The following is a 20,839-nucleotide window of genomic DNA, read 5'->3' on the forward strand; positions in this document are numbered from 1 at the left end:
ATCACTGTTGTAACTTTGAACCACGGTGGGTTCCGGCTGCCCCTACTGCTGGTTCGCTCAGGGATGCGCTGTGCGCGCATGCACAGTGCAACAAAAATTGCTCTGCACATGTGCAAAAGGCAAAAACAAGATGGCGCCACCATAGGCTTGCTGAACAAGTGGATGCTAAACAAGGACTACCTCCATGTCTTTCCTTCTCAAGGATAGGTTGGTTCGTGTGTTTCTGGGAGGATTGGGAGGTGGAGGTAGGGATAGGGAATAGGAGAAAAGCAAAGGCAGCCACAGAAACCCAGCAGCAGCCAGTTTTCACATTAGAACTGATGAGCCAGACAAAAATGATTGAACAGGAACAGTCTTTAAAATTCACCAATCAGTGCTGACAGGAAAATATAAACTGCAGAAGGGAGCAGCTGGTATGGCTAATGTAATAGGTGAGATTTTTGAAACGCTAATCTGCAGGAAGTGGAGGTTTGGAGCCCTGCCTTATCAGACAAAGGATACATACTTAAATAATGATATTTAATTGGGATATTAACTTAACTACTCCTGTTTCTATTATAGCAAGCTCCCGATACAAATACTTGAGGAATGCATAGAAGACCATGCTACCTATCTGAGCCCAGAAGGCCTTTTCTTAGGAAATAAACATTCTGCCATCTTTGCAGGCCAGATCTGCAATCACTTCTTTAAAATGTGTTGTTTTTTGCAATTTGTCCCTCTTCAACAACCAAAGCAAATGGTGATGACCTTTAAACAATAGTTTGTTTCTGCTCTGCTGGATCTGAACAAAAAGCTTTCTATCTCATATGCATGTCTATGCAGCTGGAGATATTTCTACGGTGAAAGGTCAAGCCTTTCCATGACCTTTGCAACAGATGACCTAATTGAAAAATCACTATGACCTTTTCCATTTTTTTTACCGTTGTTGTTGCAATTTTAGAAAGGATAATTCAGCTCTCAAAATGTTCTAATTCCTTAAGATGTGTGGCAATTACTGAAAGGTATCTAGCCGTTTTCATTTATTTGACCGACAAAAATTGAATCAAATTGTAGTTCAAGTTACCATGAATGAATACTAAGCCTTGAAGTGTGTTACTTACAAAGCTGTTAACTTAAAGTCAAAGCAATTTAATAATTAGAGTGAAAGAAACCAGGTCATTTCACTCTCTTCTTGGCACAAAAAAATAAATAAATGAAGCACTCCGTGTTCTTTCCTTGAAGCATTTTTCAATGCACTGAAAGCAGAAGTAATTTAGCCCATGAAGTAATTTAGCTTTTATGGATGCACTCATATATTCACAGGAACTGTATTTCTGGAATATCAGTGGTCTCATTAAATAGAATTTTTCAGACTTTTATGGAAACTATACTCTATGTGACAAACCTGTCAAATACTCAGAAGAATTATCTATCAGGCTGAGCTGACTACTGTGGATAGATATATAGTTTCATATTCTCAATGCATCTGGAGGTTACCACATTGAAAAAGAAAGTCAGACCTACATTCCTGACATCATAGCTGTCTAGAAATATTAACCACATTATGAACAGCCTTTAAGTTAACGTTAATTCCCATTTTTCCCACTTTATTATTTTTTCTCAAATGAAAGTTTCTTTACTTTGAGTTTAGAGAAGATTGTCGCTGATAAAGGCAACACAGAAGCTGTCTTATAGGGGGAAACCTGTTACCCGTGGATAGTTAACTATCCCGTTAACTGCGTACCTGCTCAAAAACATTAGCTTGAACTGAATTTAAATTTCATTTTGAAATACTCCCGATAGCAATTCAATCTTAACAAGTAAGCAACATGTGCCAAGGGATGCTGTTGCTAAGGTTTATTTTTTTTTAGTGCAGGATTAGTTAAGTACAGATCATCCTCAACTTACAACTATTCATTTAGTAACCAAAGTTTCAGTCACATTGAAAAAAGGGACTTACAACCAGTCCAGGCACTTATGTCCATCCCAACAGCCCCATGGTAATGTGATCAAAAGCAATCAGCATGTATTCACAATAATTGTATCATCCTGGGGCCATGCAACCACTATTCGCAACCTTCTCAGCCAGCTTCTGACGAGCAAAGTCAATGGGAGGAAGTCAGATTTGCTTAACCACCATGTGATTCATTTAGCAACTGCAGTGATTTGCTAAATAACTAGGGCAAAAAAAAAAGTTGCAAAATCGGGTATAATTCACTTAACAACTATCTTGGAATAGAAATTCTGCTCCCAATTGTGGTGATAAGTCAAGGACTAACTATTCTGTTAGCCACACCGTGTGGGTGATAAATTATTCTGTGTATGTGTCTGAACATTCCTTCTTCCATTTGAGTATAGTCACAACTATTTTTCTCCCCGGGCCCCACGGTATTCTTAGTCATTTCAAATTAAGAAAATATTTCTATTTTGAAAATGTAAAAATAATTCACCTGAAAAAGAGATTCTATTTTAACATCCTAAAAGAAAAATGTGATTTTCAGATTATTGCCAAGAGTGCTGACATAATTTAGAGTCAATCAAGGAAAATATTTTTTATGCTAGTAAGCCTTACCTCCTCCCAAACCTAACTATTTAGTTTTAAAGGCTCAGGATTCTTGTTATAAGCACATTTTACTCTGCACAAAATACTGTGAATATAATTTTCATGTCTGTAATTATCTGCCAATATCACGCCTAGAAATTTACATGTCAGTCAACTGCTAGGTTTTCAGTGATCAGGCTGTATTGATTTAATTCAATTTTATTTTATTTTGGTCTGCATTTCTGAAGTCAGCATTAACATTAACAATTTAGTTAAACAAGCCAGCCACTCTATCAGGCAACTAACTATTTCTATGGGTCAGTGACATGCAATTAACCTAGTCAGAGGCTGCAAAGGAAGGTCAGAGGTTACAAAGTCATTCTGCTTCAAATGGGGAAAAAAGTTGAAAAAAGAAATGTGGTAGCATTCCCAGAGCATGGCACATGGCACAATGGCACATACAGCCAACATTAACATCAAGAAGAACATGGCAATAAAATTAAATAAGGATATATGGGAACAAAACAAAATGGCTTTCAGGAATAATACTCTTGTCAAAAAAGAATGTAATAAATAAAATGTGGATTGTTAGGTGTGGGGATTTTTTTGGGGGGGAGGGTATTTTCTCAGCAGGCAATGTTTCTGAAAATTAAATTTTGTTTTCCTTCAGTCACTCAACATCATGGCAACTTGTCGCCAGAATTAGAATTTGTATTATACTAACACTATTTTTCCCTTTTAGTACAATGTACGATTTCTGCTCTTTTACCATATACAAGCAACGTCCACGTACTAAATTATAAAATTGAATACAAGTTTCTTCTAAAAACTTAAGCTGCATTTTCATTAGAAACCAGAAACCCCTTTAAACTTACATGTATTGCATCGATTTGCACAAGTTTGAAAAGTTGCAAAGAGGGAGATGTGCAAAACATCAAGAGGGAAACAAATGTGTCCTTCTGTAACCATTTAAAGACGCTGAGCTTGTCGATCAGAAAGGTCGGCAGTTCAGGGGTTCGAATCCCTAGTGCTGCGTAACAGAGTGAGCTCCCGTTACTTGTCCCATTACTTGTCTCAGCTTCTGCAATCCTAGCAGTTCGAAAGCATGTAAAAATGCAAGTAGAAAAATAGAAACCTTTGGTGGGAAGGTAACTGTGTTCCGTGTGCCTTCAGCGTTTAGTCATGCCGGCCACATGACCATGGAGACATCTTCAGACAGCCCTGGTTCTTCAACTTTGAAATGGAGATGAGCACTGCCCCCTAGAGTCAGGAACGACTAGCACATATGTGTGAGGGGAACCTTTACCTTAGGAAATGATACTGAATCTCTTATCAGGAAGAATGAGAAGAGGCTTGGTGAAACTCAATAATTGGAAAATGGGGTGAGACAAGAGTTCCTTTCAATGGAAAGACCCTTGAGTCACATGCTCTGCAAACTTCCATGTTTATTAGGAAATTAACTTCAGTGTCATTCCAGGTACTCTACATCTTAAAGTGAAACTTAAGAGATTGAGCTGCAAAACAATGGTGTGAGATGACAAAGATGCTCACATATTTTTAGAGCATTGCACAAATTGTTTGTCGAGATGACATCAACTCTCTAGTGCATATTCTCGAACATTTGACAACGTTCCTTAAAATAACCATTAAACACTCCTGCAAAGCGGATCTCTCAGAGAGGATGTATTGAAGATGGGAGACGGACGCCATTCACATTTTATCAATTTTTATTTAATAAAAAAGGCAGGATCAGATTAAAAATACAAACACTTTGGGTGATTATCCAGCGTTTCCCTCTGCTTCAAAGTAATCAAACCAACCAATAAGCAAAATGAAAAACAAAACATTTCTTAAAGGTCATGTTTTGGCCAAAGCTGTAAAATAATGCAGAACCAATTAAATTATACCAAAATATATTATTATACCTTTGAAATGGCTTTCAGACCAATAAATTAAAAGAAAACAAATTTAAAAAGTCAACTTTAAAGACAAAAAAAAATATTTGCAAATTAAATAAGGAAAAAAAAATTACACAGCACTATTAATAACAATGTGCAGTCAAGAGTTCTGGTTCTTCTAGGAATGATAATATGCCAGTAAGTCCCTACAGAACATTTTTCCAGTTTGGCAGCAATCAGTTAAGCCAGTGTTTCTCAACCTTGACAACCTTTTTAGATGTGTGGACTTCCACTTGCAGAATTCTAGGAGTAGAAGTCCACGCATCTTAAAGTTGTCAAGGTTGAGAAACACTGAGTTAATCAGTCATTCACATTTGAATACAAGATGACAGGCCTGGGCTACAACATAGAGCTAAGTGTGAGGACAATTCTTAGTTCTTCCCAGGAGCTGTTGAGAGTTCCCTTTTCGCCTCAATATTTATCAACTGCATGTTAAACAGGGCTTGCTGAAGACAGATAGCAATTAGCACTATTCTACTCCAAGACAACTGAGACCAGTTCTTTGTTCTCAAAGGAAAAAATGTTTGCTTATTCATGAATCAAAACATGGTCTTTATCTTAAAGCAAAATTTATCCAAATTACTGAACTATGCTTTTATTTTATTTTTTATAGCTGTGCGTTAAAACATTTGTACTCTTCTAAGATGGAAATCTCTTAACAAATCTTCTTATCAATCAATCCAGTGAGGCTGATTAAGTAAACATAGTTCATATTTAGTGCTTGGAATTTAAATTGAAAAAGACTTGGATGAACTCATTATGAAGGTAAAAATAAAAAATGAGACTTCCAAGTTAATGTTAAATATTAAGAAGACAAAGTATCAATGTGAATATGTTTTAGTTGTTTGAACTCAGTAAATAAAGATGAACTGCATGCAATCTAAAGTGTAGGTTGATTAAGAAGGAAGTCAGTTACAAAGTTATATAAAACCGTGAAAGAGACCTCAATGTCAACAAAGTTCAGAATACTTAAAGCAATTGTAATTGTAGTCGCAATGGATACTGTGAAAATGGATACCGAGAGACAATGAGAAGCTAGATGCCTTTGAACTATGGATTTGGGGTTTTTAAACATATCATGACTTGCTAGACAAACCAGTAAATCAGTTCAAGGCCAAATAAAATCTGATTGCTCATTGGAGCAATGATTAGCAAGCAAAAATGTACATACTTAGGCATTTGGTACAAGTAGATGATGAAATAGAAGAAAGAATTGCTTGGCAAGGTTGAAAGATACATAAGAACTGGAAGACAAAGGATATGGTAGGTGGATACAATCAATTACTATATTACTAGAATACCTTTGGAAGCATTTCTCTTTAATATCTATGACAAATCCAGATGGGCAGTACTATAGGGATACTATAAGCATTTAGTGCCATTTTGGATTATTTGATACAATACGTTTTGGAAGAATACAACGATCTTTCGGTTATTTGAGAAAAGGAAATTAATTACTGTACTTCACTAATCTTAATGGCAACAAATGCTGTCCACAGATACCTGTCACGATGGTGCCAATCATATTCCCTGCTGCTTCTGTTTAATTTTTAAGACAGTATTTTAATTTTTAAAAGGAAGACCTAATCTGCTAAAAAGCAAATCTCTATAGGCTTCAAAGGCATTCTTTGAACATAAAAATGTTTGGATATGTGCATATCTGTCCAGAGATAATGCAAAATTAAGCTGGAGTATAGAGCATTCTGTGGAGAGAAGCTAGAGAAGGCTTCAAAAGAGACTTAGTCTTTCAGTTACAGTATGTTTTGTAATTGAATAGGATCACATGTTCCCACCTCACACCAGCTGTTTCATGAAAGCATCTATATCATAGTCTCCAAATTCCAAGTGCATCCACTTTTTCAAAAAGATTTCCTACCTCTGATTTGTATGATTAGACAGTTTTAACACAAAATAATTTCAACAAAATTATGAGAACTATACAAATGCACTCATATTTTAATTTCTCTGCTTTGAAATCCTTTGGAATTGGCACTAGATTCCTGTAATTTTGGAGCCTCAAATTAAAGGGGGGCAAATTATGTTCTTTGTAATGAAGCTGGCACAGCTAAAATGAAGGAAAATACTCTCAACCTGGTTAGATTTGAGTTGGCCTATTTTTTTCAACCAAGTGTTATAACACTTTGATTGTGTAAACTACCTTAATAATGTTACTGTACTGAAACTCTGAACTGCTTACTGGGATATGCGTGACCTAATGTAAGTCAGAAGTCTCAATTGCCCAGGCCTATCAACTATATAGTGCCTATTTAAAAAGAGGCTTACATTCATTCATATAATCCAGTAAACCCAAGCGGTACCTTTATGGGAGTTGAAACCTTTAATTGCAATTTTAGAATTACATCCATGAATCGTGTCTTTGTTTTCTCCAATTTGATTCAACTGATCTAACAATGTCATCTATAATACATATATATTCTTAAATTGAATTCCTCATGAAGTCTACTACCCTATTATCTTTTTCTTACTCGTAAACTGTACTCCTTCTAAATGTCTATGGAGATTCTCAGTCATCCAAGTCATGGTTGTCCCAAAGGTGCTTTTTCAAAAGACAACTGGGCTTTCAGAACTGAAGAAGCTTCTTGGATGAGAAGCGAAACATCTTCAAAGAAAAAACAAGAAAGTCCAACTGCCTTTTCAAAAAGCACCTTTGGGTATATTCTAGTCATCCTCATAACTTTGTTTTTTCTAGCCATTCACACCGCTGCCTATTAACAGGGCTCTGGAAATCTGTCCTAAACTGAGGTCTGCAAAAACTAAAGTCAAAGTCTTTAATAAAACTTAAATTCTGCAGCTCATTAAATCAGCATTAGAACACGTTGCATAACATACTTATGGTTTCATAAATTATCCTTTAGAAAAACTTTATGGTTCCTATAACGTACATAAATGCACAAGTGGTGAAAAGAAACTTGTTAAAGGTTCTTGGCACTTCAAACTATTTATTTTTAATTGCAGGCATACAGATTTCCAGAGTCCCCGCTAACGGGAAAATAATATGGTTTTTGTCTCTCAACTCATCATTTTTACTACATTACTATTTCTTGCTAACTGAAGTTCTATAAAAAATGAAATATTTCCCACTTAAATTGCTAAATGCTTTTCAAAAGAAAATTATTATAACCAGCATTTCCAACAATTGGATGGGCGAGTATGCCCACAAAGCTTTTAGCAAGCAGCCCAGTCCTTTTTGCATGTATTTTTGAATTAGGATCTCCTTTGGTTGAAATTTAAGAAATTTCATTAACTTAGATGGTTTAATTCATCAAAATGGATATTGATAAATCCACTTGCCAATAAGTTATTATATGTAACTGTTGATTATTTTTTACTCTTAAAGTTATAGCTTTTACACTAGTTAGTTACCTTCTCTAACAAAAATGAAAAGTACCTTTTTCCAGTTTACATTTTATCTAGTTTCAACTTACTGCCCTGGAAGATTTTATTTTATTTTTTTTCTATCTGCCAGAGAGCTTTCTTCATATATTACCATAATTTCTTTGGACGTTAGGTAGTATTTTAATTGCATGAACTCGAAGTTTGAATAATAAGCATGAGATGGTATTTTCAAAAGGCTTCTCCTTATAACAGTGGTTCCCAACCATTTTTTGCCCATGCCCCACCTAAGCATCTCTAAAATCCTGATGCCCCCCCCCCGTGACATATAATTCTTACTTTACTCAAAAAGTGAATTCTACTCACCCAGATGAAGCCTAAAAGGCCATTAACTTGGTTTAAACAAGGTTCAAATTGCCCCCATTAAAAATCAAATTGCCCCCCTGTGGGGCGTGGGACCTACGTTGGGAACCACTGCCTTATAACAATGTTGTCACTGTCAGCTAATTGACAATTGGGCCAACTCCATCATAAAGGCACCAAAGACCCTTTCTCTCCAGTCCTACTTTCCCCCCATCTGCTAATTAAGTTTGTTACAGATCTCCAGAGCCTTCTTGTAGACCTGAGTGACATCATCCATGTCTGTAAGAAGAGAAAAACTATCACTTGTCCGATTTCGGTAACGCTTCAGGTACTGTGGTCGTGAGCGGGTTTTTTGAAGCCCTTGGAAATCTTGAATCTGGAGGAAGTTTTCAGCTGACACACAGCTTCTTATTTTAAGTTTGTTCTCTTGCAGGTCCACCAAGTCAAAAGAGTCACTGGAAAGAATGCTGTCATCACTAATCACACTAGAAGGGCGACTGTAACTTCGAGATAATCCATCTACAGCCAAACTTGCTTCCTCCATGCCTTTTGTGACTGGTCTGTCAGAGTGGATCAAAGCTGAATGTGCAGTCGTGGTGGAATACTTGCTACTGTGCTTTAAAATACCCTTCCGTCTGTAGGAATGACTGTAAGACTCTATTCTTAATGTTTCGATGATATTTGGGGATGTGTCACTGTTTGCTGCCTCCTCATTATGATCCAGGAGTTCTGACGATTCACTCCTTTCTGGAGATGAGTAGTATCCCGATTCTCTTTGCTGAGTCTTCTTGAGAATTCCCTTTTTTGGCATTAAAGAAGACTGCTTAATGCTGTATTTACCCGTTATATCCCCTTCCAAAACATTCTTAATTGGTATACCTATTCTACATAATTCTTGTTCTTTTTTAAAAGTGGAGGGCAATACTGGATTGACTACTCCTTCTATGAATCCTGCACTGTGAGACCGATGTTCACTGTTGCTCCTCTTCTTCAAAATACCTTTTGGCCTCTTGGAATTTAATTTGCAGGAGTTGTCAACTCCTTCTTGGATCGACTGTGCAATGTCATTTTCCTTCTTTGATTTTTTGAGGGACCTCTGTCTCTCTAAATGTACTTCGGATCCTTTTGGTTTAGAAAGGCACTTCATTTTGGTCTCAGTCTCTGACTGGAGGCCACTGGAACGATGATGCCAGTCTATGAATCTAGACAGCAGGGGGGACTCAGAGTCTTGCAAGGCATCACAGTCACAAACAGTACTCTTGTAGCCCCAGTTAACCCACCAGTGGTTGGCAATGTCTTCAATGGTTGCTCTGCGCTCAGGATTCACCATCAGCATCCATCTAATCAGGCCACGAGCATCTATTAACAAATAATATTTAATAAAGACATTTGAGCGTAAGATTTTACATTAATACAGAATCTAACATATAATGGAATAGTTGCAAATGACAGCAAAATTATGCAGGACAATATTTTGGCCTGGAAGAAAGTAGCTAGGTAGATTGACTGATAGATTTCCTAGGGGTAGATTACTGGTATAAACTGAGACTAAATTACTTTTCCATATCATGGAAATGGTATATACATAATACTTAATCATACCGGTCTGTTTTTTTCCTCCCAAAGTTGCTGAATGAATATAGTAAAGGAAAGTACATATGAAGAAACATAGATTGAGAAAACCTATCAATCTTTCCATGTAGATTGTAGGGATAAAGGAAAATGACAATCCATTTCTCGATGTATAGGAATATTTATTATGTAAATATATATCAGTAGTTTTAACTGTTATAAGACTTTCCTGAACTACTAAACAAATTTTGAATTTAGACTGTTTTTTAAAGGAAAACCTGATTTGCACTCTGGAGGCTAATATGTGAGATTTATCTTTCAATAAAATTAGAGTTTGTAATAGAATGTATAAAAATCAAAACATATATATTTGCCGAATATAGTCTAATTGTAGATTGACTGCATATAAGAAATGTACATTTGTGTGTGTATGAGAGAAAGCCCGTGTATTTTTTCTAATAGTTAAATGCATATAACTTGGAACACAACTAGTCCAATTCTTCTATCTTCTACCATCAGATTTACCATCTCTGTGATAACAAAGTTAAAATATTTGGTCATGTAATTTTTCAGCCAATTTTTTAAAATTGCTGTCAGCAACTTCCTTCTGTATATTTAATAAACTGTGAAATACTTGTTGATGGTCAAGATAAAATTAAATTCTTAAGCCAATGATTTATTCTCCAAAGTATGTTATTTTTTTTCTATTAAAACACACATACACACAATTCTAATGGCTGAAATGAAACTCTATCAAGTAACATTTTGAACATTTCCTTTTAAAGACTAAGAGACTTTTGACTATCACCTAGCTAGCTATAGCACATTTGAAAAGTCATTGTTATTCAGATTTGCTATGGCACATGAGGGAAAAAATGCAGATATCTCTTGGTCAGTTAGGACATTATTCATCCTGCACAAATATTATGCATTAGAGATGATTGATATTTTATATATACAGTATTTGAAATATAATATCACATCACATTAGATATTACGATCAGCAACAACATTTCAGTCTGTCAACAGACGCCCATGGCAATAATCACCTGGCAGCCAACATTTTAAGAGGGAAGCTGTAATATAGTTCACTCTGTCTTCAAACTGTCTATTCTGAATTACAGAAATAAGGGACTGAATAATGATTGGTCAGTAATTATTAAATATAAGATTAGAAATTTAGTTTCAAGACAAGGCAGCAGGATAACTCATGGACATTATTAGAACCTAGGTACCCCAAGTCTGTGAGAAAGAAATTAAAATGAGGCGAACTGTTTATTGGTGAACAATTTTCAATAGAACTTTTATATTCCTGGTAAAATCCTGGCTGCTTTATAGGGGCTTCCATTTGTAATCTAAGAGGTGAAGACTGAACGAGAACGAATCACAAAACATGAAGTCCTTATGGTACCCACATAATGAGGGGAAATTAAACATCAAAGAGAATCTTAAAATTGTGACAAATATTCAACTGGATTGCAATTGAATATATGTGTCTTTATTCCTTTAGTCGCCTTTTCAAAATGTTTCAGGACAGGGTACAAATAAAACAAGAAAACAAAAATAGTTCCATATAAAATAAAGTAAAATTAACAACAAAATTCTATCTAACAAACAGGTTGAGAACCAAATCCTCCTCACCCAGTGCCTGGGGGAAGGATGGGTTAGGTATCGTCATGGTTTTGGTACTTTAATTCCTTGAAGAACAATTATACATCTAGTAGCTTGCAGCTCTGCCTAACTAATGGTACTAGTAACCCTCTGGAATCCACCATTTTCCTTGTACTATTCCAAAGTGTTTGTGTTTTTCTGATGAGAAAGACTGTGGACATATACAATGTCATATTTTCAAGTATAGACTTGAGAAATAATTTATGGCTTCTCCTTGCCCATTTAGGGCAGCTGATAATACTTTACAGCTATCATACATCAGAAATACTTGTTGCTTTAGACAGTTCTTCCTCAAACTTTCACAATACCCTTTTGAAAATCAAGAACTTTTATGCAAATTGAGAATCCTTAGTTTGTATTGCAGCATTTCTGTTTTATCCATCCAACTCTTCCACATACCAAACATCAGAAAGGATGTAGAACAAGCCATCAGAAACTCCTATTATGTCAATGCACTATGACACATCTTTTGATACCTGAGGGCTGTGTTGGCTCACGATATTCTCCACTACTGATCTGCCTGATCAGATTTTTATGATCAAAGCCATCAAAGGGCATTGTTCCGTAAACCAGAGTATAAAGTAAAACACCAAGAGCCCAGCTGTCAACCTAAAGCAGAAAGATAAGAAACATAAGGAGTAAAATAGGGTGACTCCTGAAGATGCTGGAATTACTAAAGAAACAAAACATCCATCTACCATTATTAAAAAACAGTATTCTGTAAAAAAAAATCCATCAATGAACAATGAAAACAAGATTTTAAAGCATCTTGTATGCAAAGATTATTCCTTTATGGATTATCAAAAAAATCATTTCACCAAATTCCTGACAGACAGAATATTTACACAAATCAGCTATATAAAATGAATTAGTCAATAAGTAATTTTATATTTTTCTTTTCTTTTTTTTAACATTTCTTTCTTCTGAATTCTGTTTACCTCTGGTCCCCGATAAGGTCTTCCATTAACAATTTCAGGAGATGCATATAATGGACTTCCACAGAAAGTCTGGAGAAATTTATCCTTCTGATAAAGATTTGAAAGACCAAAGTCTGCAATCTGTAAAGACAAATTTAGAAGCAGTTGGCTGATAAATAATATGTAACATTAATAAAAGCTTTTTTTTCCCCATTCTGTTCTTTTCTTAGTTTCAGAATAGTAGCATGATGAGTTTATAACAGTTGTTATGTTTCTTTTAATTCTGGTTTTCAATTACATTATATATTATATTATATTTCAGTTATATAAAGCATGTGTTATTGTATTAGTAAAATATCAAAGCCAAAATACATGTTGTTTTATATGTCTTTCATGGACAATTCAAATGTACACGTATATTGTGAATAAAATAAACGTTCGAACCATACAGAACATATTTGTTATGCTAAAGCAATTTTTATGCAAAAAATTATGCTTACATACACATCGTACTGCTAATTGAATAAGAATAGTGGTTAGAGGATGCAAAATATTCTTGAACAGTATTCTGAAAAATTGGAAAATAAAAACTTAGAATGGAAATGAATTTCTAATATTTGGGGTCTTTCTTGGAGTGAGGCAATTTGGAAGTCTAGTTGATTCAAATATGTGCTTAGGAATGAGAAAGAATGAGAAGATTCCCAAAATTATAACAAAATATATTTTGGATGAATGACAAAATGGGATAAAAATGAATGAAAAGGTAGAATAAAAATCTAATGAATAAGAATATAGAACATAGAGTTGGAAGGGACCTTGGAGGTCTTCTACTCCATCCCACAGTTTGAGCAGGAGACCCTATACTATTTCAGAATAAATAAACTCCAGCTTGTTTGGGAGAAACTCTATTCAATAGCAAATAAGAGGTCACCCAAACAGAGGAGGATCATGTTGATCACCCCCTGTATTTGAGATTTTGCGTACAGAGCAAAAGTTAGTTTTTAGTCACAGCAATCTGTATCCCTATAGAGCAGGGGTGTCAAACTCAAGGCCCATGGGCCAGATTTGGCCCGCAATGTGGTCAGATCTGGCCCGCAGGACAGCCCTGGAAAATGTAAGGGGCCACCCCGTGTCACTTCGACCTGGTCTACCCAATGCAACAAGGAAATATCAGCCCAGCGTGACTTCGGCCCGGTCTACCCAGTGCGAAGAGGAAACATGCCAGCAGTTTGGGAAGTAGCATCAAGCTGGCCACACCCAGCCAGTCGGCCCTGCCCACCCAGCCCTCCAAGGTCAACCATAGCCCTAAGGCGGCCCTCAGTGAAAATGAGTTTGATAACCCTGCTGTAGAGGGGGGGGAAATAAAACTAGGGGAACAGGATTCTTTCAATTGCAGAATACCTGTATCTTGCAGGCTAATGAAATATGAACACTTTTTACCTCATACTGGAAATCTACAATCCTCTCCTCTAATTTAGCAAATTAGATAGGAATGTTGCCTTCTCTACAGCATGTAAATTGAAAGAGTCATTTATTAAAGTGTTCTGTGAATTTAACATGCATTCCTAGCAGGAGATAATTATTCAGTATCTACTTCTTGAATAGTATAATGGAGAGTATACTAAGCTAATGATTGAATGTGGTGGAAAGCCATAGGTGGGCTACAGGACATTTTCCAGGTTGTGCTTTTTGATATTTCATTACAAGGACATTCCTAGCTACAAGACAGTAGCTATATTAGTGAATTATCATTTCAAAATCAATATCTCAATCCATGTTTCACAGTTTTGGAATTGCATGCAGAAAGAAGTCCTAGGAAAAAGGGTCCCTGTGTAAGCCTTCATTGTATGTCTCAAATCCCATTAGAAGCAGCTGGTGTAGAACTTCAGTCTGCAAATTTTCAAAGTTCAGTTTGCAGTTAATTTCCTGAAGTTCTTATCAAATCACTCTGAGAAGTTTGCTGGAAATTTATCTTGAGCTCATAATCACAACTCTTGAATCAGTAGATTTCCTTTACTTAGAGAAACTATAGAGCAGATTTTTCTGACATTCATTGTACAGTTAATTAAGACAATATGTGTTCTTATTGTTCTACAATCTACAAAATACATGGGTACCGACATGCAAATGGGTGTGTAAACTTTAAATCTCAAACTGGCTCCAAAGCATTTTCCTTTCTGACCTTCAGGAAAAAGTCTTTCTATTTCAGCCAACTCCTATATTCACAAGTTTATCAGATTTTCTAGTTAAAACTGTCATTTTTCCTCCTCCTCTGTGGAGAACAAAATCATAATAGCCAAGATTCCTTCAAGTTCTTCTCACTTAAACAGAGCCAAAGAATTCAAATGTTTCCCAAACAGGGAGGGGTTGTTAAAAAACCAGATGCTGTATTCCCTTACCCTCAAGGAAACGATTGTTTCCACTACTTATATTAAATGTGATGAAATTTACTCACTGAATATGATGCTTATACCCTCTCCAATATTTGACCATGGGGTAATCTGAATTAACTCAAAATTGGACAGAGCATAAGCTTCACACTCAGTAAGTAAATTTCATTGTATCTGTAGTGTAAATGAATATTTTTACGGGAACAATTTCAGCTTAACTAAATTGTAATACTGGAGAGAGCACTAGCTTTAAGCTTTACACTCAGTGAGTAAATTGCTTAACAAGTAAAATTTAAATAAATGCTATTAAGAAAACAACTTAGAAAAAGGAAGTCCTAAGTATTGTGAAAATTGAGAAATATAAGACTGTAAGTGTAGATGTGTCCTGTATATAAATACAGAATATATATGTGTGTGTTTGTGTGTGTGTGTGTGTGTGTTGTATTTGTACTGATATATATATAGCCAAAACCCATCAAATGTACTTACTTCTTTTACAATGGAAACAGAGACAGAAGCAGAAGGAGGACAGTTCCCATCCTACATTTCTTACAAGGAAGTAACAGATATGGTGAGATCCCACAAAGGGTATCTTGGAAGAGGACTGAATTCAATTGCCATGATTAGGTAGAATGACTGTTGCCAGAAGGGTTCTGGTTTTGGCCAAATTATTTTGGGGAATTATGGTTTATATAAAAAAAAATGCAAACCTCATTCTAAACATCAAGTGGAAAAATTCTAGGCAATAGTGCAAAAACCAAACACTGGTCTATCTCTCAGAGCACACTATCAAAGGCTGCATAGTTTTATTACAATATAGTATTATCAGTTATATATCCATGACATAAAAAGCACTTGCTTATATTATGTTAAAATTACACGTTAATAAGGGTTGTATGATTCTCTCCCCACAAAGAGTAACCTTCAAGCCTTATAGCCTTCTATGGAAAAAATTACACTCAGGTATCTTAAAACCATCAAAATGCATATAATGTACATTTTATAGGATCTCAGTCCACATTGTGGGATTCATGGAGTATAATACTGGTGTGTGTGTGTGTGTGTGTATGTGTGTGTGTGTGTACATATACATATATATATACATACATACATACTGTATAGCGGGGTGGGAGAGAGAAACAGAGAAAGATAGGTAGAAATATAAAAGGAGAGATGAGACAGCAAGAATTACAATGATCTTGAAGAAGTGGTTAGCAGTGACAGAGGCATTCATGTATTGAAGATAAGAAACACTATATTTTGTTTAACTCACAGAAAAGATAGGATTTTTAATGAATTCTAGTTCAATTGTTTCATGAAGAATTTAATTTGTAGAATACTTTGTTTCATTATGCAATTCTTTGTTCATACTAACACAAATACAAGAATCAAATACTAGGCACTCTCAACATTAACCTACAAGAAAGCCAAAATCATGATATGTATAGTAATATCACAATGTAAAGCCACCATTGTGTCCTTGAGCCCCAAATTCTGATGCAACCACATAGGTTGCTGTATTTAGATGATGACACCAGGCACGTTTTATAACCACCACCACCCTGCTCTCCCCGTCACCCATGTCCTGAAGCAAATTCCAATGTTACTTCCATTAAATAACTGCCTGGGCAACCCTAATATTACTTAGAATCTCAAGGGACTTTCATAGGAAGAACCTTACAATTACTTGTAGTTGGAAAAAGCCGCTACAGTGGTATGCACGGTGCGAAGAACAGGGCGGCAATGGCAGCGACTGGTAGTTTATGGCGGTATGTGGCCAGCTGGGAGACTTCTCACAGTTGGGAGCCTTCTTTGACAGCTGCTTCCCAGCAGTGGCGGCTGGCTGGAGGCCACTGAAAAGTACCAGAGTTCAGCTTGCCTTCTGGAGTCCAGACTAGCCGCCATGGGAGGAAGGTAAGCAGCCCAAAGGAAGAGGCGGAGGGGGGGAGGAAGCGGGGCTAGGGCTGGGGCCACTAAAGGAGGGGAAACGGGGTGACACATGCAACTGGCGAAGGGAGGGCAGGGCGGCATGCTGAAGGAGCCCTTTGACAGATTAGGCCAGGCCTGGGCAGAAAATAGGTAAATAGGTAGAAATTCAATTTTTTTCCTATCTTTTCCTGTGGGCGTGGCTTGGTAGTGGGGGGGGTCACGTGACTGAGTGGGCATGGGCATGACATCAAGTTGGTCATGCCCACTTAGTCACATGATCTCCCACCTAGCCACATCCACAGAACCGGTAGTAAAAAAATTTGAATCACACTACTGGTCTGGAAGCATCTTTTCAAATTATCAAGTTTCATTGAAAGGTACAAGCTTTTATGAACTACAGCTCACTTTACCAGATGCATCTTCTATTGGTCTCCTACGCACTTTATATTGGATACATTGGTCAATCCTATGGAATATATGCAATCAAACCTGACAACCCAAATAGCAACTTTGCAATGAAATACAATAAATGTGTAATATACTGTATGTAATATTACTTTTCTTGGACTTTCATGAATCTCTAGAATTCCTGTTGTATTGAAAGAATTATTACTAAGGGTGTTTCTTAGATATGGACCATATCTTGCATAGTTTTGTTGATGGTGTCTTGCCATCTCTGTCTTGGGCGCCCGGCTGCCTGATCCAATTTAAGAAAAATCTTTATTATATAATTATAATATTATATAATTAAGCATACTTAGCATTTTAAATAATGGAATGTGAATTTTGGAAGCAGGAATAGTTTCCCATAAAAGCATCACGTAGCTTGTATCTTAACCATTCCATTTTTTCCAAGAAGAATGAAAAGGTCATTCCCATGCTTTTACTAAAGATTTTTGACATAGTTATGACATCACCAAAAACTAATCTGAAAGTTATCATTGTGCCTGGAGTTCTAAGGCCACTTCCTAATGAAGGACATGTGCTCTGCTTGAGTTTATTTTGAAAGTGGATGTGCTTATTTTTCAGATGCAATCAAAGGAATGATCAGAGGGTGAAATAAGCACTTGAAACTTGTAAGCCAAAAAATGGTGCATAGCCCCGGCCGCCAGCAAAAAAAGTCATCTGCAAAATACATTATCTTGTGAAAGGGATCTACTGACCCTTGTGTTGATTGCTGTTACTGTTTTTTTTAAAGGGAGGAAAATTGCTACTTTAGTTTTAAACTAAATTAAAAAGTCTTAATTCATTTTTAAATCATCACGAAGATGGTCTCTATTTTCTATAAACAGATGCTGCAAAGTAGGAACTTTGATAAAAATGTTTAAAGAGAGAGAGTGAGAGAGAGAGATTGATAGATTGATAGATAGATTGATTGATTATGAAGAAAGTTTACCTTGATGTTACAATTGTCATCAAGAAGAATATTTTCCAGTTTTAAATCCCTGTGAACGACACCGTTCTGAAAGAAGAAATAAAGAAAACATACAGATGAATGTACAGGAGATTCTAGAGGAGGGGGGGTTAATATTGGATTAAAGAAGCAAAGCATCAGGGTGGTCTTTGCATTTACACTGCAGTCATAATACTAGTAACTAGTGACAGGAGATGCATTAGTCACTTGCTGTGTGGTTAGGAGAAGAATGACTGGAATTTGTCCACCCACTAAGCCTGTAAAACAGCAGGGGAACTCTGTTCGGAACTTAATTCCCAACCCCAATCTGCCCTTCACAATGTAAAAGTAATATAGTCTTCCCAGGCTTTAGAAAACAATCCCTACCAAGGTATGTAAGAACAGTACTCGCAAAAGGCCCGATAATTCTAGCAACTAGCCTTTTTAGGCATGATGATTTATACTGCACCCCTCAATGGCTGCTTAAATATGAGCCTGAAATCTAATAACTTCTTAAAATTCATTAACACTAAAATTATGAAAGTAAAAACTACAACCTGTGTTTTAAGTGGAAAACTGTCTGCCTTCCCCCTTCAAAATGCTTTATGTATTTCATGCTATGTTCCCTACAGCATAAATTAATTCTACTGGAACTACTTTGTAACAATATAATCAGAGGTCGATTTCACATAAGTTTGCAGTTGTGAAGCAAATCACCTGTAATCATAAACTATTGACATCACGTGGCCACTACTTGCAACTTCCTGCAGGCTTCCCCATTGTCTCTGTTTATGCGAAGTTGGCTATCGGGGGTTGCAAATGGTGATCCAGTAACCACAGGAGACTGTGACTATTCTAAATGCACACTGATTGTGTGCAAGCACCCAATGTGTGATGAGTGACCATGGGGATGCTGCGACGACTGCAGGTTTGAGGTTTGTAAATCTCCTTTTTCAGCAAAGTAAAGTAAGCAAAGACTGTGCTATGTTGGTCAGTTCAGGATGAGGTATCATTTTATTAGACAGGAAAAGCAGTAGAAACTGTGGAATGGAACAAAACAGAGTGAAACTGAATTTTTTAGAAGATGGAGTTGCTATTTATCTAGAAGCCAACTTGTTTGAAAGAGAGGCCTACACTAAATTGAAACCTAGTTTTAGTTGCTCTAATATAAATTCATCTTATAGTCTGAAATCGGGTATGAAGGAAAGTGCACATAATGCAAAGATTATCACCACATACCTCCAAATATTTTTTACTCACCTTATGACAATAATGAACTGCTGAAACAATTTGCCGGAAGAAGTGTCTTGTCTCTCTTTCATTTAGCCTTCGCCTCTCACTGATGTAGTCATACAATTCCCCTTTACTTGCATATTCCATGATGATCACTATTTTATCTTTGTTCTCAAATACTAAGATAAAATAAAACCAAACACTTTTATTTTATTATATTGATGAATTAAATACAAAATACTTGTATACACATATAAGCAATCAGAGCTAGCATCTTCCATTGTAGAGGCGCACAAATTACTCAGTTTCTCAGTCAAAAACAGTCAAGAACAGTATGTTCTTTCTTAATTTATCATTTTTGCAGTTGAGACACAGAATTAGGCACATTTTAAAAATTTAAAATACTTTTAAAGTTTATAATACTTTGAAATATTTTTCGCAATTCTAAACATATTTTCTATCAAAATATGTATTTCAAGCACAATTTTGTCATAGAGTAAGATATCTTATTACCCCATACCTTATAAACACTGATACATTTTTGAACCATAAATTGAACGAAAGGATTTAAAATAGTGAAAATTAATTCCAATCTGCCTACTAATCAACAGATAGTGTTTAAATGCAAATACAAATAAAAATTCAGTAACATTTCCCCACTATGTTTCACAAGGTTCTTCTATTAACCTCATTAAAATTGTTGCGACTAGATCTTTTTCTCACTTTCTTAAATATAAATATTTTATTTGAAGACCTTTTTAATTACGAAAGAACAAGCAAAAAAGAGAAGATATTGTGAATAGGGGGGGAAATGTTTCATAAATAACTTTTATCCCCACAGGCAACCAATTACGGTAAGTAATTTATATGGGCTGCAGAATTTGCTTCAGGAATATAACAAACTCTCAACATAATATTTAATACATTTCCTTCATTGCCTAATAAAAATATGAAATTTCCACTTGGAGCACAAATGAAGTCTGAAACTGAAGCAACACCTTTTTCTTGGCCATGCTGTCATTAACAGAGAAGAATGGATTACTACTGTATTAGCAATCAACATGTAATATAAAACCTACGCTGTTGGTTGATGCTCTTTTGAAGAGTAGTAAATAGATAAAATGTAAAATAATGTGTGCTGTGGATATGTTATAAGTCACTTATACAAAAATAATTAGAGCAATTTTTCATAAAGGAAGCATAATATCCAATGAGCACAACTGAAGAGACATCCGGCTGTCATAGGAGGCTGCAAAGCAAGAAAAACATCCTCTAGTGCAGTGTTTCTCAAACTTGGCGACTTTAAGTCCTGTGGACTTCAACTCCCAGAATTCCCCAGCCAGCTATGCTGGCTGGGGGATTCTGGGAGTTGAAGTCCACAGGACTTAAAGTCGCCAAGTTTGAGAAACACTGCTCTAGTGCGTTACACACTCTGCTTGCCTTGCCTGTCTCCAAGAACCAAGTTTTCACTATGGGATAAATGTGTATTCCTGTGTCAAGGAAAGAGAGTATGCTATTAAAATCAAATATGTGGATAT

General features: G+C 36.0%; 1 protein-coding gene across 1 annotated transcript in view; it reads right to left on the reverse strand.

The window, feature by feature from the left end:
* Positions 1 to 4,230: 4,230 nt before the first annotated feature.
* Positions 4,231 to 20,839, reverse strand: part of NUAK1 (NUAK family kinase 1) — a 62,366-nt gene continuing 45,757 nt past the window's right edge. The window contains exons 3-7 of the mRNA XM_081956654.1: positions 19,329 to 19,480; positions 18,072 to 18,137; positions 12,378 to 12,497; positions 11,916 to 12,048; positions 4,231 to 9,555 (exon numbers count right to left, since the gene is read on the reverse strand). Of these exons, the coding sequence (XP_081812780.1) occupies positions 8,414 to 9,555; positions 11,916 to 12,048; positions 12,378 to 12,497; positions 18,072 to 18,137; positions 19,329 to 19,480 (1,613 nt within the window). The 3' untranslated portion in view covers positions 4,231 to 8,413. The remainder of the gene's footprint in view (positions 9,556 to 11,915; positions 12,049 to 12,377; positions 12,498 to 18,071; positions 18,138 to 19,328; positions 19,481 to 20,839) is intronic.

The sequence above is a fragment of the Natrix helvetica genome (assembly GCF_964273705.1).
Source record: "Natrix helvetica genome assembly, chromosome: 6".
NCBI classification, from domain to species: domain Eukaryota; kingdom Metazoa; phylum Chordata; class Lepidosauria; order Squamata; family Natricidae; genus Natrix; species Natrix helvetica.